Source organism: Chiloscyllium plagiosum, unplaced genomic scaffold, assembly GCF_037043375.1.
Source record: "Chiloscyllium plagiosum isolate Xiang-an unplaced genomic scaffold, Cpla_swu_hap1 HiC_scaffold_48, whole genome shotgun sequence".
NCBI lineage: Eukaryota > Metazoa > Chordata > Chondrichthyes > Orectolobiformes > Hemiscylliidae > Chiloscyllium > Chiloscyllium plagiosum.
The window spans coordinates 15,623,517-15,646,074 of record NW_028270186.1 but is presented as its reverse complement, the minus strand read 5'-3'; the positions used below and the strand labels follow the sequence as shown (position 1 = coordinate 15,646,074).

The window sequence follows — 22,558 nt, the reverse complement described above, 5'->3', positions numbered from 1 at the left end:
GGGGGACAAGGTGAGGGTGGAGGGGACAGGGAGGCGGACAAGGTGGGGGTAGAGTGGGACAGGAGGACAAGGCAGGGGGGAGGGGGACAGGGAGAGGGGGGAATAGGCAGGAGGGAGGGGGACAGGGAGAGAGGGGACAGCGAGAGGGGGGACAAGGCGGACAGGGAGGGGGACAAGGTGGGGGTGGAGGGGACAGGGAGGGGGACAAGGTGCGGGGGGACAAGGCGGGATGGAGGCGGACAGGGAGGGGAACAGGTGGGGGTGGAGTGGACAGGAAGGGACACAAGGCGGGGGGAGGGAGACAGGGCGGGGGGAGGGAGACAGGGACGGGGTCAAGGCGGGACAAGGAGAGGGGGAACAAGGTGGGAGGGAGGTGGACAGGGAGGGGGACAAGGTGGGGGTGGAGTGGACAGGGTGGGGGACAAAGCGGGGGGAGGGAGACAAGGAGGGGGACAAGGCGGGGGAGAGGGACAAGGCGGGGGGATGGGGACAGGAAGGAAAGGGGGGCAAGACAGAGGGAGGGGGACAGGGAGGGGGGTAAGGAGGGGTGAGGGGGACAGGGAGGGATGGAGGGAGACAAGGCGGGGGAGGGGGACAGGGAGGGGGGGCAAGGCGGGAGAGGGGGGACAAAGAGAAGGGGAGCAAGGTGGGAGGGAGGTGGACAGGGAGAGGTACAAGGTGGGGTTGGAGTGGACAGGATGGGTGACAAGGCGGGGGGAGGGAGACAAGGCGGGGGGAGGGGGACAGGGAGGGAAGGGGTGCAAGACAGGGGGAGGGGGGTAAAGAGGGATGAGGGGGACAAGGAGGGATGGAGGGAGACAAGGCGGGGGAGGGGGACCAGGAGGGAGGGAAGGGGGCAAGGCGGGGGGAGGGGGACAGGGAAGAGGTCAAGGCGGGACAAGGAGAGGGGGAACAAGGTGGGAAGGTGGGGGACAAGGTGGAGGTGGAGTGGACAGGGTGGGGGAACAAGGCGGGGGAGGGGGACAGGGAGGGATGGAGGGGGACAAGGCGGGAGTAGGTGTGAAGAGTGGGGTGGGGTAAGAGAGGGAGGTACTAAGGGGAGGGGGGAATGGGGTAAGAGGAAGAGGGTGGCGGGGGTAGAAGGCAAGTGGAAGTCCATGGGTGGTGGACGTGGTGTTGGGAGTGTGGGTATACTTCAGGTATGTGGATGTTGGACGGAGTAGAAGTCATGGGTGCATGGAGATCTTGGGGGCAAAGTGGAAGTTGGGGGGGGGGGGAACTGGAGGTCCAGGGATGAGCAAGCGAATGGATGTTGGTGCAGGACGTTCAAGGGGAGATCCAGGGGATGAGGCATTGGGGATTTGGGGTAGAGGTTGAAGAGGGATTGGTGTGGAGGTCAGTGAGGAAAAGTGGAGATATGGAGGGTGGGGAGAGGGACATTGGGTCCTGGGCATGTGAATGGAGGTCTGGGTGGGGTTGCAGGTCTGAGGGGGAGGAAATGGAGGTCTTGGGGGTGACATGGAATTCAGGGTGAGTGGAAGTCAGGAGGAGAAGTGGAAGACTTGGAGGGAGAGTGGAAGTTGGGGGATGGAGAGAGGTGGTTGGGAAGTGGAAGTCCTGGGATGGGCAGAGTGGAAGTTGCGGGGGGAAGAGGAAGTCGGGGGAGGTAAGTGGAAGAGTCAGGGCAGGAAAGTTGGGGTGCAGAGAGAGGAAATTGGGGAGGGGATGGGGGTGTGGTAGAGGTATGAATGGAAGCCCTGGGAGCAATAGAGGTCTTGAGTGGAGTGGAGGGATGTGAGGAATGGAGGTCTGGTGGGGAAATTGGAGGGCTGGGGGAGAAATGGAAGTCTCAGGGTGTAGTGACAGTTGGGAAATTGGAAGTCAAGTGAGGGTAGTGGAACGAGAGGGAAAGTGGAAGTGGACAAAGTGGAGGTCGGAGGAATTGGAGGTCAGGGGATGTGGAGGGGGATGTGCAGGTCTGGGTGGGGAAAATGCGATGCAGGGGAAGTGAAAGTCATGGCTGGAGGAAATGGAAGTCGGGATGTGGAATTGATAAGACGGGTCATGTGGATGTCGGGGTGTGGGGGAAATGGCGAGGTCAGAGAGGTTGGCAAGGGAAGGGGAAGTGGAAGTGGAACAGGAGTGGGAAGTGGAAATGTGGGATGTGCAAGTTGTGGAGATGTGGCAGAGTGGAAGTCCAGGGCGGGAGGGGAGGAGTGGAGGTGGGAGAATGGAGGTCCACAATGGGCGATGGAGGTCCGTGACAGGGAATGGAGTACTGGAGAAGGGGGTGCACAGTAAAGATGAGGTTGTGTGTTTTTGCCACTTGTTGGTTCCCTCACCACCTGCTATGTCCTTTAGGATCTGACCAACTCGATCAGTAGTACTGCTACCAAGCCACTCTTGGTGATGGACATCGAAGTCCCCTGCCCAGAGTACACACTGCACCCTTGTCTCTCTGAGGACTTCCTCCAAGTTTTGTTCAACATGGAGGAGTGTCAATTCATCAGCTGAGGAAGGATGGTATGTGTTAATCAACAGGAGGTTTCCTTGCCCATGTTTAAGCTGAAGAGCTGGAAATGTGTTGCTGGAAAAGCGCAGCAGGTCAGGCAGCATCCAGGGAACAGGAGAATCGACGTTTCAGGCATAAGCCCTTCTTCAGGAAGGGCTTCATGTTTAAGTTGAAGCCATGAGACATCAAGAAGTCCAGAGTCACTGTTGAGGATTCCCAGGGCAACTCCCTCCCTGCTGTGTGCCGCCATCTCTGCTGGGTCTGTCCTGCTGGTGGGACAGGACATATCCAGGAATGGTTATGGTGGTATCTATCACATGGTCTGTAAGGTATGGTTTCCTGAGTGTGACTAGGTCAGGCTGTTGCTTGATGAGTCTGGGAGACAGTTCTCCCAAGTAAGGCAGATTTTACAGGGCTGCCATCGTTTTTTCTGGTGCCTTAGTTGATGACGGGTGATCCAAGGTGATTTCATTGAATCTGGAATTAAGATTCTACTGCCGACCATGAAACCATTGTCGGGAAACCCCATCTGGTTCACTAAATCTCCCATCCTCACCCATTGTTGCCCAGATGTAACCCCAGACCCACAGTCGACGCTGAAATGGCCTGATTTTTTCCAAAAATTTAGTTTGAGTTCCACGATCCGCTGAATTGGGATTCGGAACCCAGAACGTGAGCCGAGTTTCCGCATTAATATTTGACGATCATTCTACTTGGCCGCCACCTCTCCTGAAGGACAGGGGGAGGGTTCATTCCTCTGTGTGGGTGATCGTCTGTTTGGGGAGGTGGGGAAGGGTGATCTGAAGAAGAGGGAAAGTGGTGAAGGGAGAGGAGGGATTGGGGGTGATGCAGCGGGGGGAGGAACTGGGGGAAGCAGAAGTCCTGGGGGTGTGGAGGAGAGGAGTGGGAGTGGAGGGTTTAGGATGAAGGGGGAGTAGGATGGTTTAGGAAGGAGGGGATCCAGGGCAGGAAGTGGACTCATTGGCTGGTGGAGGAGACGGTCATGGTTAGAGGGATGGGTGATAGAGGTCCTCAGGTGGGGAGGAGAAGGGTGAGTAGGTGGGAGGATTTTGGGAGGAAGGGGGAGGGTTTAGGGAGGAGGGGATCTAGAGTAGGTAGTGGACTCACTGGTTGGTGGAGGAGAGGGTCAGAGTCATGGATGGATGGTAGAGGTGCTCGGGGTGGGGAGAAGAGTGAAGGGGTGGGTGGGAAGAAGGGTGAGGGGATAGGGAGGAAGGGATGAGTGGGTGGGTTTAGGGAGGAGGGGGTCTAGGGCAGGACGTGGACTCTGGCTGGTGGAGGAGAGGGTCATGGTTAGGGACGGGTGGTAGAGGTCATCGGGGTGGGTTGGTGGGAGGAAGGGTGAGTGGGAGGGTTTGGGGACGGGAGGGTCCCGCAGGTGGAGGAGAGGGTCATGGTGGGTGGTAGAGGTCCTGGGGAGGAGAAGGGTGGGTGGGTGGGTGGGTTTGGGGGTGAAGGGAGAGTGGGAGGGATTGGGGATCTCGGGGCAGGAGGTGGACTCACTGGCAGGTGGAGGAGAGGGTCAGGGATGAGTGGTAGTAGAGGTCCTCAGGGTGGGGAGGGAAAGGGTAGGTGGGAGGGTTAGGGGAGGAGGGGGTCGAGGGCAGGAGGTGGACTGACTGGCAGGGGGAGGAGAGGGTCAAGGGTCAGGATGGGTGGTTGGGGTGGAAGGGGAATCCGGGGGCGATTGTGACGTGTCGTATCAACGCGGTACCGCGCTTGCGCAGGAGTTCGAGCCGCCTCAACTGATCGGAATTTGAATGTTTGAATTGATCTGACGGTTTTTTCCTTCCCTTCCCTTCCCCCACCCTGTGCTCGCGGGGGGTGGGCGGGGCCGGGCCCTCCTGTGTCCGTGCTGCACGAGAGCCCTGTCCCTATCCAGCAGCTCCAGCTCCTCCCGCTCAGAGCTGGGAGCGCCACACAGTATTCCATCCCCCCCCCCAGTTCCGGAGGATCTGTCCGTCCATGACAGGGCCCGGGGGGGGAGGGAGAAACCCAGTCAAACCTCACCGCTTCAAGGAGGGCTGCCTACCTACCTACCAGATCAGGAGGACTTTGCTTTCTTTCTCAGAAGGGCCCCAGTCTCTCAAAACCAACCCCCCCCCCCCCCCCCCCCAGCCAAGGAGGTGGCAGCACAGGCCTTGTTGAATCTTCTCAACCTCGAGGTTAGACAGATTCTCCATCAACAAGTGGACTACCCTCTCCTGCTCTGTGCCTTGCATGTCTTTCTGTTGGCACTTTCTCAGTGGCTCAGCTTGTTCTCGTTTTTTTTTTGTTTCGGTCTCCAGAGGATGCCTGGCCGTTGCCCGGAGTGTGGCTCCTCTGAGGTGGTCGAGGATTCCCACTACAGCCAGAGCCACCTGGTGTGCACGGAGTGTGGCTTCCTGCTGACCGAGGGGCTGCTCACCACCACACGCTCCGAGGAGACTTTCTCCCAAGGTACCAGCCCCAGGTTTCATAGAGTCCCAACGGTGCAGAAAGGTAGTCTGCACCGACCAGCCGAAGAACGTCCCACTAGGCGAAACCGAGGACTGCAGATGCTGGAGATCAGAGTCGAGGTTAGAGTGGTGCTGGAAAAGCACAGCAAGTCAGGCAGCATCCGAGGAGCAGGAAAATCAACGTTTCGGGCAAAAGCCCTTCATCAGGAATGAGGCTGGGAGCCTCCGGGGTGGAAAGATAAAAGGGAGTGGGGTGGGTCTGGGGAAGTCTGTTTCAGGACATGGTTGAAGTGCTTCAGGGCAGAGGAGATGACCTGGGGGTTGCAGTGAGAGAGAGAGAGAGAGAGACTCACTGAGACCTTTGTACAGAGAAGAGAACTTCTTCAAGGTTGGCATCCTTGCAAGTGGATTCGCAGTAAGGTTATAATCAACTCGGTGAAAGTGAGGACTGCAAATGCTGGAGATCAGACCCAGTTCCCCCACCTGTAATTAGCTTGGGCAGTCCACCTCCACATATTTGGACTATGGCAGCGGAAAACCTATGGCAGGCATGGGGAGAATGTGCAGACTCCACACATACAGTCGCCTGGATCTTGGTGGCACCTATGGTAGCATGGTGATCCAGTGGTTAGTATTGCTGCCTCAGGGACCTGGGTTCGATTCCCTCCTCGGGCGACTGTCTGTGTGGAGTTTGCAGATTCTTCCCTGTGTCGATGTGGGTTTTCTCCGGACGCTCCAGTTTCCTCCCACAGCCCACTGTGCCTCGGTACACATGACAATAAATTCAGTTCAATTCAATTCACGGTCCAAAGATGTGCAGGTTGGGTGAATTGGCCATACTAAATTGCCCATATTGTTAGTCATGGGTAAATGTTGGGAAATGGGTCTGGGTGGGTTACTCTTTGGAGGGTCGGTGTGAGCCAAATGGTCTGTTTCCACACTGAGGGAATCTCATCTAAGAAAATGCCTGACGCTGGAATTAAACATGGGTGATGATAGCCACCGTGCCACCCCACTACTGAATGATTCCTGCAGTAGTTCCCTGATCTTGAGCAATACACACGAAACAAGGGGATCCCATTGGACCAGCAGAGTTCATGTTCATCCCTCTTAAATATCTGGGGGAAGGGAAGGTTTGCTCTACCTCCTGCTCATGATTGCCACGATGGTTGAGAAACTTGAATTGTCCCCATAATGTAGACTAGCTCGTAACACTTATTCAATAGCCTGCCTATGCAATTTTTAAATGCCCCTCCCTGCTTCTTGTGGTAAACATTTTTCTTTTTCTAACCTGCATTCTCTTGCTGCAGGCTCTGAATCACTGGAAGCATTGTATCTCAATTTCTGTATGCTCTTTTTTAACTCTAACTCTCCAATCTTGACAGTAATGATGAAAGAAAAGTCAAAACTCTTCATTCATAAATAAAACCCATATACTGGAAATCTAAATGAAAAATAGAAAACATCGGAGAAACTCAGCAGGCGTGGCTGCATTTGTGGAAAAAGAAACAGAATTAATGTTTTGACACTGATATGACTCTTTTTCATCTGAAGATGTTGCCAGACGTCTGCAGCATTTTCTGCTTTCGTGGAGTCAGAAATATATAGCATGGAAATAGACACTTTGGTCCAACTCGCCCCATGCCATCCAGATATCCTTAATTAATCCTGTCCCATTTGCCAGCATTTGACCCATATCTTTCTAAACACTTCCTGTTCATGTACCCATCCAGATACCTTTTAAATGTTGTATTTGTAACAGCCTCCACCATCTCCTCTGGCAGCTTATTCTATACATGCAGCACCCGTTGCATGAAAAAAAATTGCCCTTGGATCCCTTTTAAATCATTCAAATTATAATTCCTTTTTTGTTTGTGGTTTATTTCAGAACTGTATGTCTCTGTGTGTTAGAGTGGTGATTATGATCAAAGGAGATTGTTATTCAGTCAAATACTGATGAGATTATCTTGCTTAGTTTTGTCCTGCCCAAGTTATGGTATTAATCATAAATTGTTTATTTTTGTTTAAGTTATAAACTTGGTGTCCAAGATGTGTTACCTATATAGTCTGCTTGGAAACAATTGGGCAATTTTGAGGGTCATTAAATAATTTAATTTCACTTTGTTGTAAATCCAGTGATAATTAAGGCTGATTTTAATTTGGCTTGCTATCGCTGGTCCTAACATAATTTCATCACACAAGACAGTGTCCTAAGTGAACTGCACATCGTGCAGTCTGAGGGAAATTTTCTGCAAAACTTTAATAATACCTTAATTGTCATATGTTATTCCTCTTACCAGAACATGTATTAAGCTTTTAAATAGTCTTCCGAAGTTGAGGCATCACTTTTAACGTTTTGGGAAACTAAGCTCCAAAATCCATCTTCTCTTCCACCTAAAGTATCATTAATATCTTTACATTTTGGGGAGGAGAAATGACATGCACATTGGGTACCAGTGAGAATGTGCACATTGAGGAAGAAGATCTGTGCTGGGGGAAGGTATATACATGTCTCAATGTTAAATGGCACTGTTGAACGTTATTTGTTTCAATCTTTTTCCACAGCAGTGAGATATAGGGAGAGCACAGCAGAGGTGAAAAAGCCTTGCCGCAACCAGATACAAGGTAAGATATGAACAGTGAAAGTAGAGGTCAGAAGCCCACACCAGAAATTAACATTTTGGATTGATCATCCTTTGTCTCAAACTGATGTCTTTTGGGAACCGTTCTTATGCTTTGGTCACTAACATTGTTTCAAAGCAAGAAATGCAAAGTGATGCATTTTGGAAGGTCGAACTTGAATGCTGAATACAGGATTAAAGATAGGATTCTTGGCAGTGTGGAGGAACAGAGGGATCTTGATGTTCATGTACGTAGATCCCTCAAAGTTGCCACCCAAGTGGATAGGGTTGTTAAGAAAGCATATGCTGTTTTGGCTTTCATTGACAGGGGGATCGAGTTTTAGAGCTGTGAGGTTTTGCTACAGCTTTACAAGACTCTGGTGAGACCACACTTGGAATGTTGTGTCCAGGTTTGGTTGCCCTACTATAGGAAAGATGCAGAGGCTTTGGGAGAGGGTGCAAAGAAGGTTTACTAGGATGCTGGAGGGCTTGTCTTATGAAGCGAGGTTGACTAAGCTTGGACTTTTCTCGCTGGAGAGAAGGAGGAAGAGAGGTGACCTGATCGAGGTATACAAGGTAATGAGAGGCATGGAGAGAGTCAATAGTCAGAGACTTTCCCCCAGGGCAGGATTGATTGGCACAAAGGGTCATCGTTTTAAGATATTAGGGGAAAGATATAGAGGAGACGTCAGAGATAGGTTCTTCATGCAGAGAGTTGTGAATGCATGGAATGCGTTGCCAGCGATGGTGGTGGAAGCAAAGTCATTGGGGACATTTAAGCGACTGCTGGACATGCACATGGACAGCAGTGAGTTGAGGGGTGCGTCGATTCGGTTATTTTATTTTACATTAAGATTAATCTTCGGCACAACATTGTGGGCCGAAGGGCCTGTTCTGTGCTGTATTTTGCTATGTTCTAAAGCCATGGTTTGAGGTTAGGACACTCGGGGGTGAGGGGGGGAAGAATGTTATCTGTCTGAAAACAACATGCACCATACATTGAGGCGAGACATGAAATCATGTTGATTCAGTGTCAGTGTTTGGTCCCTGAGGGGAGATGAACTGATGGCTGAGATCTGAAGTGTTCATTGGCAGCACTATCTCAACTGTTCACTTGGAGGAGGAAGGTAGGTAGGGATTTTGTGTGTGTGAAAGAGGGAATGGGAGATGACCTACACACCCCTGACAAATATTTGGAATTAATCAAAACAAAGGAAATTGGAGACCTCCTTAATTTTACACATGTGATCTTGTCTTTTTTAAGTGAAGGTCTTACTGTAATTTAGGAACAGTTGTGAACAGCAATCTCTCTCAAATACAAAACTGACCAGTTTTCATTGCTGTTGATTTCGAGGGTTCACTCACATTGGAGAACTTCTGAGCTGTTCCAAACAATGTTGTGGGATTTTTTCAGCCCATCTACGAGGGTACCAGGCAGAAATAGTCACTTTCAACAGTGTAGCTGCTTCAGTGCCGAACTGGCCCAGACTTTAAATTGTGCGCCAGTCCCTCATTGTTTCTGAGTACAAGTGTTGCCAGTTATATTATTACTACTTGTGTTTCCTGGTGCTACTGCTCTAACCTGGTCGTTCTCCAAATCTGCACCTCTCTCTCTTCTCTCACTCTTCCTACAGGTCAGAAGAGGGTACACGACCTGTGTCGGATTTTGCGAGTACGTCCAGTTGTCGAAGACACAGCCAGCGAGCTTTACCTGAAAGCGTATGAACATCAAAGCTTCCTGCATGTCACTCTGGAGAAGAAAGAAGCCTTGGTGGGCTGCTGTGTTCACATCTCCTGTCGCCAGCACAATTGGCCTCTGACCCTGAGTACCATCTGCTCACTGCTTCACGTGGAGCCCACCCTGTTCTCAACTGTCTACCAGCACCTGCTGAAAGAGTTAAGATTGGATATTCCAACTCTCAGCCTTCTGGATCTTGTGAAAACTCACTGTGATGGGTGAATATATCCACCTTTTATCCTCTAACTTGCACCTAGCATCCACTGTGTTTAAGTAACTTCACTGCTGCAAATGAGACTCATTAAAGCTGCTTTGCTGTAAGTAAGGATTGTAAGAAACAGGCAGTCAGGTACAATGGATGTGTAAGTTTGGCATTCTGCCTCTGTAGGCCACAGATGTTGTTGTCTTTCCCACCCACTCTAACTGGATATCTGATTTCACTGGTTTGTGGGTTATTTTTCCTGTTTTTTGGGTGTACTTTATCCTCATGTGGGTGGGGGTCACAAATATGCAGAACACTTGGGTTCAAGCTGCCCTATGCAACGGTGTCGTTTGCAATGAGTTAAGCCTCATTCGAAAGAAATCCCATCAGCAAACTCAGGATGCAATATCCAAACATAAAATGGTTTCAAGTGATCAGTTTAATCCTGAGTTCATGAACAAGTGACCTCCTCTTTTCTTCCTCCTCCTTCCCTGCTAACGTCCTGATCCCCCTGCCCTCGCTACAGCCCAGGTTTATCCTCAGAGTCTGCACCGTGCCTGTTTCCACCCACATCCCTGACTGAATGTGTACACTGCATTCTCTGAGCCTGTGATGGAGTTTCGTCAGTTTTGAGGCTAATGCGATTTATGGGCACCCAGGTGCCATTGATCACAGCTAGTGGTTTCTACTACCCCACCATCGCTCCCTGAGGTGTTGCTTAGCTCACATGTTCTGATTGAGGGGCACTGGAGGTACAATAACAAACAAAGACCCTCTATTTCAAACAACCTGACCACCATAAATGACATGCTGTGTCTCACGAAAGTTCAATTTCCCCCACCACAGGTAAAACCATGCTGGCACCTTTGTTACAAAACAGACCGGCAGAGACTGGAAGAACATAGCAAGCCAGGCAACAATGGGAGGTGGAGAAGTTGATGTTTCGAACGTAACCCTTTGGGTTACACCCGAAACATGAACCTCTCCACCTCCTGATGCTGCCTGGCTTGCTATGTTCTTCCAGCCTCTGCCGGTCTGTTTTGGATTCCCGCACCTGCAGTTATTTTGTCACCTGTGTTATCACATGGAGATAGATCGCCAAACCAAATCAGACTTTCAACTCTTTTTCACAACACAGGGACATTAAATCGTCAAACGCCCCAAAATGTCAGTCCAGTGGTTCAGAGCTATAAGTAACCAATTCTAAACTTTGTGAATAGAGCCATACAGCATGGAAACAGACCCTTTGGACCAATTAGTCCATGCCAATCATATTCCCAAACTAAACTTGCCCCACTTGCCTGCGTTTGGTCCATATCTGACAGATTGTTGTGAAACTTGAAAGGTTTAAAAAAAATTGACAAGGATGTTGCCAGAGTTGGAGGGTTTGAACGATGGGGAAAGGCTGAATAGGCTGGGGCTATTTTCACTGGAGCGTTGGAGGCTTGATGATGGCCTTATAGAGGCTTATGAAATCATGTGGGGCATGGATAGGGTGAATGGACAAGGTCTATTCTATTCCCTGGGGCAGGCGAGTTCTAAACTAGAGGGCATCGGTTTATGGTGAGAGGGGAAAAATTTAAAGGGATCTAAGGGGCAACCTTTTCATGCAGAGACTGGTGAGTGTATGGAATGAGCTGCCAGATGAACTGGTGGAGGTTGGTACAATTACGACATTTAAAAGACATCTGGATGGGTATATAAATAGGAAGGCTTTAGAGGGAAATGCGATGAGGTTACTTTCGCATATCTGGTCAACATGGACAAGTTGGATGAAAGCATCTCTTTCTGTGCTGTTCATCTCTATGACTCTATATCCCTCTAAACCTTTACTATTCAGATACTTAGACAAATGTATGTTAAACGTTTTAGCTGAATTTGCATCAATCACTTCCTCTGGTTGTTCATCTCACACGCTAACCACTCTTGGTGAAAAATGGTTGCCCATCACATCCTTTTTAAATCTTTGCCCTTTCACCTTAAAAATATGCTCCCTAGTTTTGAGTTCCCCCATCCTAGGGACAAGACCTTTGCTATTCACCTTACCAATGTCCTTGATGATGATGTAAACCTCTGTAAGATCTCCCCTTCAATCTCCAATGCTGCAGTGAAGAAATTTCCAGCCTATGCAGCCTACTTTTATAAGTCAAGCCCTCCAATCCTGGCAACCCACCCTGGTAAATCTTTTCTGAGCCCTCTCCAGTTTAATAATATCCTTCCTGTAACAGGGTGACCAGAACTGCACGAAGTGTGATGTGATGGAAATCTCCCCGCTTGCCCGATGGGAGCAACTCCAAAACACTCAACAAACTCGACAGCATCAACAAGGAGGCAGCCTGCATGGTTGGCACAACAGCCACAACTATTCACTCACTCCGTGGGAACACCATAACCTGTAAGTTCTCCTCGAAGCCACTCACCATCCTGTCTTGGAAATATATCGCCATTCCTTCAATGTCAGTGGATTAAGGTCCTTGAATTCAAGAAGGCAGCTCATCACCACCTTCTCAAGGGCAATTAGGGATGGGCAATAAAATGTTGGTCAGCCAGCAACATTGACTGAAAAAAAGTTAATTTCCAGACCCTCGTTTTGTACTATAAACAAAAGGCTTAATTATTCATTAAATACACAATAACTTCAGCAGAGAGAACATTCATCAGCTTACAATGTTGTTTAATGTCTGTGCCTTAAAGTGCAAACTTTTTTTTAATCCCATTTACAGTGAAGACAGACAAATGAACAGTGAAGGGATACATTATAAAACAAACAAAACTGATCAGATCATTTAAATGGCATTGTTTCACAGGCATAAATGTGCACTCGATAGTTGATTTTTCTGAAATGTTGATCAGGGTCACTTTATCAGTTCAGCGAGGCACAGGAAGCGATACTTCTTACTCAACTCTCCATTCTTTGGTCTTCCTGAAGCTGGTGCAGTAGGTTAGACAGGGAGCATGTAAAACCTTCATGCTGTTTCAGAAAACATGGTTTAAAAAAAACTTGATTTCTAGCTCCATCTTAACAGACTGAACGACACTTCCTGAGGCCTCAATTACTACTGAACAACTGCCAGCTGTTGGTACACAGGATCTCCTCCAGACTTGCCAGAACCCATTCTCAGGTACTGACCTCGCTTAATAGCCAACCTCTTTCTTTTCCAACACAAAACTCTTCCCTGGGATCGATGCGTCAGTTCAAACCTTATAAAGAAACAAACTTGTTTGTTCCTTTAACCCTAAGCTGTTTCAAAGTCATTTCCATTTCTCAATTCAAAATTAATGAAATAAATAAAAATCACCGGAGAGATCTTTATAAATTTGGATTTAATTATCCCTTCGTCTCTAACTTGTGTGAAGTGTTGCTTGTCGACAATCAACTCTTAATAACTAGGATGCTTTAAACTGGGAAATAGGTGAATTGACCTCCAAAGTCTCCAAATGACTTAGAATGTGAGGAGACCAAAACAACAAGGGGTATTTGCAGGATTCCAGACAAGATCTTAGAGGTCTTGCCAATGGGTAAAATACTTTTGTCTTTGAGACCTGATGAATGCACCTAAAACCCAGGTTCTCTAGCTATTATTTATATATACCTTAAGAAATGTCCACAATGTGAACCCAGATTTCCTTTCTTCATACATTGTTTTTGATGCTGTTCTCTTGAATGATGTGTGTGATGTATATCAAGCATAACTCTATACATTTCAAATACACATTGCCAAATGGCTGGGTAATGGTCGGGCGACCCAGGTCCAAATCCCGCCATGGGAGATGGTGAATTGTAAATTCAATGAAGATCTGGAATTAAGAGTATGATAACCATAATTCTGTAATCAATATCAGAAAAACACCCCACTTGGTACACGAATGTCCTTCAGGGTAGGAAACTGCCATCCTACAAAACTCAAAAGTGACTTCAAAACTCAGAGCAATGTGGTTGATTCTTATCCTCCCTCTGGGTAATAAATGCTGAACTAGCCAGTGAAGGTCTCCTCCCATCAATGAATACACAAAGATTTTTGTTTGTCAGCAAATTTACACTTTGTTAATAAAAACTGGAGAGAGCAATCGTTCCAGTGCTGATCCTGGTGACCAGTGACCAGTCTCCCTACCAGTTGAGATCTGTCTTGCCATTTCTGGCAAGTCAGTTCACAGCCCACGTCAATGTATTCTCATTAACCATGTATAGTACTTTCATCAAAGTACTAGTCTCATCCCTTGTTGACCTTGAGAAGTGGTGGTGAGTTGCCTTCTTGAACCACAATGCCATAAGAGAGGGAAATCAAGGATTTTGACCAAGCTACAATGAAAAAGCGGCATTATATTTCCAAGTCAGGATGGTGAGTGGCTTGGAAGGGAACTTGCAGGTGGTGGTGTTTTGTGTATCTGTTGCTTTTGTCCTTCTACATGGAAGTGGTTGGTAGTTTGAAAGGCACTGTCAGGATCTTTGCTGAATTTCTTTAGTGCATCTTGTGGATGGTATACACTGCTGCTCCTGAGTGTCGGTGCTAGAGTGGGTGAATGTTTGTGGATGTGGTACCCATCAAGTGGGCTGTTTCCTTGTTGATCCTGTTAAGTTTATTGAATATTGTTGGAGCTTCCCCCAACCCGACCAAGTGGAGACTTTTCCATCTCACTTGGGATTCTCACTGCAGAATGCCTAACCTCTGCAGCCCCAGTATTTATTAAGCAAGTCCAATGTGTCTATCGACATCCTGGGTATTCAGTTGACCAGTATGGGATTTGGTGATGGTGATGTAATTGAATGCCAATGGGTGCTGGTTCGATTTTCACTTGTTTAACATGATCATTACCCATCAGTGCTAATATTACCTGCCACATATTAGCCTGAACCTGGATGTTGTCCAGGGCTTGCTGCATCTGGAGATGGACTGTTTCAATATCTGAGGAGTTTTGAATGTTGCTAAGTAATCAACCATGAACATTCCACTCCTAACCTTATGATGGAATCAAAATTGTGGATGAAACATTTTAAGATGGTTGACTTTTTGACACTACCCTGTGATTGCTGGGCCTGAAATGGTGGGCCTGCAATTCGCCAGAGCTAATCTTGTTTTGTGCAAGCTCAAACTCCAACCAGCTCCTTATGATAATGTTCTGGTGAGTTTTGTTAGGGCTTCTTGATGTCCACACAGCCTTGATGTTGGGGACAGTCATTCTCCCCTCTGAAATTCAGCTGTAACGAAATCTGGAAAACAGAGTATGTTATTGCTGTACGTAACGTGTATCCAGTCTATTTTTCTTCTGAATGTCACTCTAATTGTAGTTTTTTTGTTTTTGTCCCTCTCTGCAGTTTTAATTTGGTCCAGAATTCTGCATCAATCCCATCTCAGTTTCTGGAGAATAAAGACAAGGTGGTGGAACGTGCCATGCAGCTTGTGGAGTTGGCCAGTGAGACGTGGCTAGTGACTGGGAGACACCCAGTGCCTATTATCACGGCAGCTGCTTACCTGGCCTGGCAGTCACTGCTACCTGGACACCGTCTGAAGTGCAGCCTCGGAAAGTTCTGCAAGTTGGCCGGAGTCAGGCAGCCCCCACCTGCCTCTCAGCGGGTGAAGGAAATGCTTGACATTCTAGTCACACTGGCATCACAACTGGCCTGGCTGGTCCCACAGCAGCTTGATGCCAAGACTGTGGTGAAATACACCGATGATATTCTCCGCCACCGTACCCTGTTACTCAGGCAAACGCTAAGTCTCGCGAGTACAGAAAACACAGATAGGCAGACAGACCCAAGTGAAGGAACAGAAACTAGTGGGGAGGCTGAGGCTGGGAACAGTAGTGGGGAGATGGTACCCTCCCTTGTGGAGCACCTAGGAGATGTGTCAAGGCGGAAGCGCACAATGCCAATCTTCCTCCCGCCATGCCTCAAACAAAGGAAATGGAAGAAGGCATGCCCAGAAGCAGAGACCACCCTCCACACTGAGCCAACCACTGGAGAGGAGGAGATATCTGACAGTGAAATTGAGCAGTACTTGAGGACGCCCGAGGAGGTGGCAGCCTTCAAGTCAGCACGTGCCATCCTGTAGATGGCACTCCCTAATCACTCACTCAATGATGCTGGCAGTGCTTGTTGCAGAGAAGCAGAGCCTCTTTGTGCTATGTCCAGAGTGTCTGAGATGAATGAAGACCGAAAGCTACCACACTCCTGCTCGCTGGTAAATTAGTATGTTGTTGCTGTGCAGAAGGTGTTTTCAGAATGTCACTCTCATTGTAGTTTTTTTTGTCCCCCTCTACTGTTTTAATTTGTTATTTGTAAATTGGACTGATTAGAGTTATGTGCATTGTGCAATCTGGTGCCAGTAGATATTAAATTTCCAGTGGGACTGCCAGTCACTGAATTCAATAGCCAGAAAATCTGTTTTAGTGATGTTTCAAAATTTGACGAGGTCACTCCATCTATTTGGTACCATCAAGCAGCACCATCTCCGAAATATTTAATTCAGGAGCATAACATTAAATCTTTTATATTTTAATGTCAAAATAACATTTTCATCGTCCTTTTCCCGGACAGACTGGACAAGCTTACACCAATCCCCATATCTTTCCTCTGACAAAGGAATCATTCTCGATAAAACAAGCATCTCATTTTAAAATATGTCCACTTTTACCTCCTGGTTCGAATCTATCTACAAACAACAAGACAACAAAACCCCAGGTGTATTCATGTCATTCGCTCGTCATCAGCCATACATACAACTGAAAAGTGTACAGCTATGTTAACTTTAGAAAAGTCAAAGTCTTTCACCCCATTAAATATTTGGAAGCAACAACAAAACCTTGTAATGGTGCATGGCTGAAGGTGACAAGAATGAGAAGTGAAGTGCGAGTCAGACATAACACTCAGGTTCCAACGGTGACTTATCCTGTTGACAGGACTCCATCTCTGAATTGTGTCCTGCTGACAGGAGGAACAGGTAATTCCATAGTTCAAATTTAAGGTCAGATTCTGAAGAGGATGAGAAGAAACGTGTTGTAAATTCACTAGCAGGTGATCAAACTCAGCTGAACTTAAAAAGGGGAACTCGAAGAGAGATGGGTTGTCAATGTGTTTGCTGGAAACATTCCAGTTCCATTTCACTGGTCTCTTCAGAAAGAGCTACGCAGTCAGTCTTAATCTGGTTCTGATGGGTATTTAACAAATGAAATTGCAGCTAACTCCTTACAGAACTCTTCCAGGACAATGACACCCTTCAGAATTGTGACATGATCCACCCTGCAAAATTAACAAATCCAAAATCAATTTAATTAAATATTTAAATCCGGTCATGAGATGAACAATCACAAATGTAAACAATGCTGTCCTCTGCTCTCATTACACCCTTTAGTTCATCCTGATAAAGCAGGAATCAGCTCCTTGACCAATTGGAAAGGACAGTTATTCAAAGTGTTCAAACTTGACCAATATTAAAAATGATTTGAAAGTTGTGGTACAGAAATCAAGCTGAGTTTGGGCTTTTATCTTGAGAAGTGGACTAAAGCTTGAAGACTGCAGTGAGACAGAGTCGGAATTGGGCTTGCAGAACGAAGGGGCCAGTGTGAGGATGTGTGGACTGAGGAGAAGTGGAGTCGGAATGGGGATTTGCAGACAGAGGACAGTCATATGCAATCAAATTCTCCTCAACTCTAACGAATACAAGCCCAAACTATTCCACCTCTACTCAAAATCATTCACAACCCCAGACTAATCTAATGAACCTCCTCCGGACTGCCTCCAAAGACAGTATATCTTTCCTTAGATAATGGGACTGAGACTGTTCACCGTATTCTAACTGTGGTGTGACAAATGTCCTTGTATAGTTTTAGAAAAACATTCTGCTTTACGCACTCTGTTCCCTTTGGAATAAAGGCCCTCCTTCTATATTACCAACTGAACTTGGATGCTAACTTTATATGATTCATAAGTTAAATAAATCAAAGTGTATGAAAAATATCTGCTTTGACAAAGCTTGTCTTGATACAGCTAAACACATGAATTTGCAAATGGCTGAAGCTCCTGAACATTCGGAACGTGCTGAAAAATTCCATGTCACTTACATACTTTCTGGTTCCAATCCCATCAGTTGTCTTCTGACCAACAGTAGCTTGGAAGGAAACTGTGGGATTCTCTGGATTCTCTGCATGAGATCTCCTATTACCTGAGGCAAGCAGAGAATGGGAGTTTCGTTACAGCATCAATCTGATTGGGTGACAGATTTTCTTTTAAAGTCACTGTGGTGATGTGAGCATCGCTGATGCGGTCAGCATTTATTGCTTGTGAAAATGTGGTGGTGAACCATGTTCTTAATTCGCTTAAGTCCATGCAGTATTCATATGCTAACAGTACTTTTTCAGAACAGTTGCATGGTTTGCTATCCATTTCAGAGGGCAGTTAAGAGTCAAACACATTGCCGTGGGTCTGGTATCACATAGGCTAGGCTGGACTGGTAATGATGTGTGATTATTATACCAAATAAATTTCATTATCATGAGTAATAAGATGATAATTCTACTGCAGATTTATTATTCATTTGCATTTAAAATCCTCAAGCTGCTGTGATGGGATTTGAACTTGTCTCTTCAGAGAAGTGTTTAGACTGCTCACCTAGTTGTGTTAACATTTAGTCACAGTTATTATCTTGCAGTCATAGAACCCTCACAGTATGAAAACAGGCCATTCAGCCCATCAAGTCTGCACTGCCCCTCAGAAGAGAATCCCACCCAGAACTGAACTCTCCCACCTCATCCCTACAATCCTATATTTTCCATGCTAATCCATCTAGCCTGCACATCTCTGGACACTATAGGCAATTTAGCATAGCCAATCCACCTAGCGTGCAGATCTTTGGACTGTTGGAGGAATCTGGAACACCCGGAGGAAACCCTCACAGACAGGGAGAACATGCAAACTCCACACAGTCGCCTGAGGGTGGAATTGAACCCTGGTGCCTGGCGCTGTGAGGAAGGAATGCTAACCATTGAGCCACCATTCCACTTTGAGAACCCCCAGTTACTCTCACAAGATAGCATCCAATACTTTTCTTACATGATCATTCTCAGGATGTAAGTGAAGCTTGCGTTTATTGTCCTGAGAAGGTTGTGTTTTAAGATAATGCCACATAATCTAACTTTAAATGTGAGTTAAGAGAATTATTGGCCAGGACACCAGGAAAACCTTTCCCCGTGAAGATATAAGATTGTTTATATCCACCAGAGGGCAGACAGGACTTCAGTTTAATGTTTTGTGAAGTCAAGAATTTCAGGTGACTTTGAAGTCATGAGCATGTAGAGGTGGCAGGAGAGGGATCCATTTGGGTCTTTAAATGATAAAACATGGTTATTTGATCAGATACCAGTCTAGAATTCAGTTTCGGTTTGCCATAAGTTTGTGACGCTGGGTTGTTCGCCCCAACTGTGTGTGCAACTGGACTGTCCTGCTGACTTATAATGGTAACTTCAGTCTGTTTCATGTTAACAGCTGCCTGCTCATCTAATCTTCAGCACATCCTGGCTGCTAATGACTGATTGATTGGAACAAAGTAGAGGTAACAGATCAAGTACTCACCCGGACTATGATAGAGAAGAGAGACCTGCAGCTAGGGATGAGGTTAATGTATGGATCCAGCAAATACTCATGGAGGTGAGGATGAGGGAAAAGTGCTACTTTCGATATCACGGATGTGACTTGCAAATTCAGGTCATAAGGCTGAAGAGAAAATGTTAAGACCATAATAATAGATGTAATCAGTACTATTTTGTGCAAAAAGATATTTCATTGAATGCAAGATTTTCATTATCTTTATGAAGTACTTGGGATGTATTTTGTTTAATGGTAAGGCAATTTATAAATATCATTTGTTCTTGATCAGTAGAAGCTGAGGGAACCTCTGGCCCTTCCACACCTGTACGGAAAGTACGCGTCTTTGGAGGGAAGAGGCAATGAATTTTATGGCATCTTTCATGATTTCAAGCTATCCCAAAGTGCTTAACAGCCAATAAAGTGCAGTCACAATTGTTGGAAACATGGAAACAAATCTGCGTGCATGAAAAGCAGTGAGATAACGGTCAGATAATCTAATTCTGGCCTGTTCTCTTAATTAGTGATGTCTCATCTTTGACTGGTGCTTCAGTATCTGTAATAGTTGTGTTCCCTTTGTACTGGCCCTCTGACAAAGCAGTGCCCCCTCGATGCTGACTTTTTGATGGTGCAGCATTCCCCAGCAATGGCACTCTGACATTGCAGTGCTCCCACTATGCAGCATTCTCTAGGTCCAGGTCATTCTGCTTTCATGCAACCGTTGTGGTCCTCTGCAACGTCACGCTATACAAAATCGTGTTATTGCAAACCGTTGTAGAAAATCACACTGGAGAAGATCACTAATAGAAATTTGCAATACCCGTTCAGCAGGACGTGTTTTTCAAACAACGTCCACAATTCATCAATCGCGGTTTAGCCATTTTGCACTGACAAAATGTGCATTATATCAGAATAACTCCCTCAGAACTGAGTCTCTGACAGTACGGAATTCCTCAGTAACAGCATTTGGCAGTGCACTACACTCTCAGTCCTGATCTCTGACAGTGAAACACTCCCTTCAGAAAAAGGATTTTGACAGCTGTATGGCTCTCCCTCAGTATGCCACTGAGCATCAGACTGGATTTTATGCTTCAGTCTCTGCAATAGGACCTGAATCCATTACCTCCTGATTGAGTTGAAATGCTACCCACTGACCCACAGCTGACCTTGCTGCAGAATCTAATCTGGCATGGATTGTGCACTGAGTCACGGCCAGGAAATACGCAAACCATCATTCTATAGCCTGTGATCATCATTCACCTGAAGTTCTGCTGTCCCTTTTCTTTTGATAGTTACCTGATCCAAGATCTGTGCCATTCTATCAAACAGGACTTTCAGGAAATGACCTTCGTAAAATAGCCCGCCTGAGTCACAGCTTTCCAAATTGCTGGGGACATGTGACCACTTCCAGTCCTTGGCATTGACACAGCAACCCTGGAACTACAAAACACAGTACAGGAATATAGCCTGGAAATCTACATGATGTCAGCAGGATGCATCATATCTTTGGAAGCATACACTTAAGGCTTTTGTAAGCATAAGCTGTAAATTGCTCAGAGAACATTAAGGTCTACCAAGAGTCTCAGGATAACATGGATACATGTCGAACAGCATAACCAGGCAAACTTGTGTGGGATGATGCATTGTTTCAGGTGCTGCTGTAATGAGTATAGGCTGTACCAACATTGTTGCAGAAAGGTTCATGTTCATTCCCTGCTGTTGGAATGTGACCTACATCTCAGAAGTACATTTCTAGCACAATTCCCCAAAGATGGAATGTGTAATTGCAGCATTTTGTTTTAGACATTGGGAACGAATTTTACGTTTTAATTGTTTGTACAAGGCTGCAGGGAAACTTCAGTTGCATGGAACAGACACCATTTTTGTACACCAGCAAGGCAAACAATCGGCTTACCATTCGATGTGCATCCACGAGGTATGTGTCGTAACCACAGCCTGCCACAAGGTGAGAGGTTTTCACTGTGTCAGGAACGAGACACAAAAAGCTGGAACACAAATACACAAGTTAAATTCTTACAGAGGAACCAGTTGAGGACTTGGATCTTTGCTTTTTAGTCTTTCCCATTCAGTGTTAGCTATGACGCAGTGAGTAGAACTGTTAGTTTGTTAACAAAAGGTTGTGGGTTAATGTTCCACTTCAACACCTTAACTCCAGGCTAACACACACTGTGCAACTCTGAGCCGGTACGACACTGTTGGAGGTGTTGGCTGTGGATGATGAATAAGGGTATATCAACCCACTCACATTGACATAGAAGATTCTCTAGCACTATTTTAAAGAGGGGAGTAATTCCTGGTGTCCAGACTGATATTTCGTCAAGCTCACACAAGCAGCTTATCTGCTCATTATTACATTGCTAATTGTCAGAGTTTGACGTCAATTGACTGCTACATTTTCAATAATTCACTGCATTTCAAAAATACTTCATGGCTGCAAAGTACTTTGGAGTGTTTGGTGTTCAAGAAAGGTGCTAGTCTTTCCTTTTGGTGTTGTGGGACTGAGTCCTATCTGACTCTCTCCAAGGCCACACTTCTCTCATACCAAACTAGAATTTTCTGGATGATACTCTAATCATTCTGACACAAGTGATCACAGATAGACAATTACATATTGAACACACAATAGCACAGAGAAATAATTACAAACAACACGCATAGAATAACAGATTTTGGAGAATGAGTTACAGATTGGAATCTAATTGAGAAGTTTGGGGTGTTTGTATAGAGAATAACAGATACCCAAGAGACTGGAATCTAATTGAGAGTATCAGCAGTGGTGTTTGTGGAGAACAACATATATCCAGGAATGAGTTACATGTGGGCATCTACTCAAGGGATTGATGGGCTAAGGGCCAAGGAGTGGCAGATGTAGTTTAATTAAGATAAATGTGAGGTGTTGCAGTTTGGTAAGGCAAATCACGGCAGGATTTATATACTTAATGGTAGGGCCTTGGGACTGTTGTCAAGCAAAGTGACACAGGATGAGTACATGAACAGGAAAGGTTTAGAGCCAAATGCTAGTAAATGGGACGAGATCAGTTGAGATAATCTGGTTGGCATGTATGAGTTGGACTGAAGATTCTGTTTCCATGCTGTATGACTGTGTGACATTCACATGTTGACAGCAAGGGAAGCTAAGATCTGGCCCTCACTTTTCAGGAGCTGGAAGCTGAGATCTGGCTCTCACTTTTCAGGGGGCAGGAAGCTGAGATCTGGTCCTCACTTTTCAGGGGGCAGGAAGCTGAGATCTGGCCCTCACTTTTCAGGGGGCAGGAAGCTGAGATCTGGCTCTCACTTTTCAGGGGGCAGGAAGCTGAGATCTGGTCCTCACTTTTCAGGGGGCAGGAAGCTGAGATCTGGTCCTCACTTTTCAGGGGGCAGGAAGCTGAGATCTGGTCCTCACTTTTCAGGGGGCAGGAAGCTGAGATCTGGCCCTCACTTTTCAGGGGGCAGGAAACTGAGATCTG

At 46.6% G+C, this 22,558-nt stretch overlaps 2 protein-coding genes across 5 annotated transcripts in view; one reads left to right on the top strand and one right to left on the bottom strand.

Moving 5' to 3' along the window:
• Positions 1-19,243, top strand: part of brf2 (BRF2 general transcription factor IIIB subunit) — a 24,354-nt gene extending 5,111 nt beyond the window's left edge. The window contains exons 2-7 of one of the 3 annotated variants that reach the window (XR_015754809.1): positions 2,323-2,484; positions 4,783-4,933; positions 7,498-7,557; positions 9,188-9,509; positions 14,808-15,672; positions 18,972-19,243. Coding sequence is in view for 2 of the 3 variants with exons in the window: in XM_087984235.1 (XP_087840361.1) it covers positions 2,482-2,484; positions 4,783-4,933; positions 7,498-7,557; positions 9,188-9,509; positions 14,808-15,543 (1,272 nt within the window). In the remaining variant the exon portion in view is untranslated. Of the gene's footprint in view, positions 1-2,322; positions 2,485-4,256; positions 4,660-4,782; positions 4,934-7,497; positions 7,558-9,187; positions 9,510-14,807; positions 17,381-18,971 lie in introns of those variants that run through there. The other 2 variants (XM_087984235.1, XM_043681548.2) reach the window with 2 other exon arrangements.
• LOC122543158 (FHF complex subunit HOOK interacting protein 2A-like) overlaps positions 15,966-22,558 on the bottom strand; it is a 26,066-nt gene continuing 19,473 nt past the window's right edge. For both annotated transcript variants that reach the window (XM_043681545.2, XM_087984233.1), the window contains exons 13-17: positions 20,986-21,076; positions 20,367-20,510; positions 19,059-19,199; positions 17,552-17,652; positions 15,966-16,730 (exon numbers count right to left, since the gene is read on the bottom strand). In XM_043681545.2, coding sequence (XP_043537480.2) covers positions 16,628-16,730; positions 17,552-17,652; positions 19,059-19,199; positions 20,367-20,510; positions 20,986-21,076 — 580 coding nt within the window. In that variant the 3' untranslated portion in view covers positions 15,966-16,627. The remainder of the gene's footprint in view (positions 16,731-17,551; positions 17,653-19,058; positions 19,200-20,366; positions 20,511-20,985; positions 21,077-22,558) is intronic.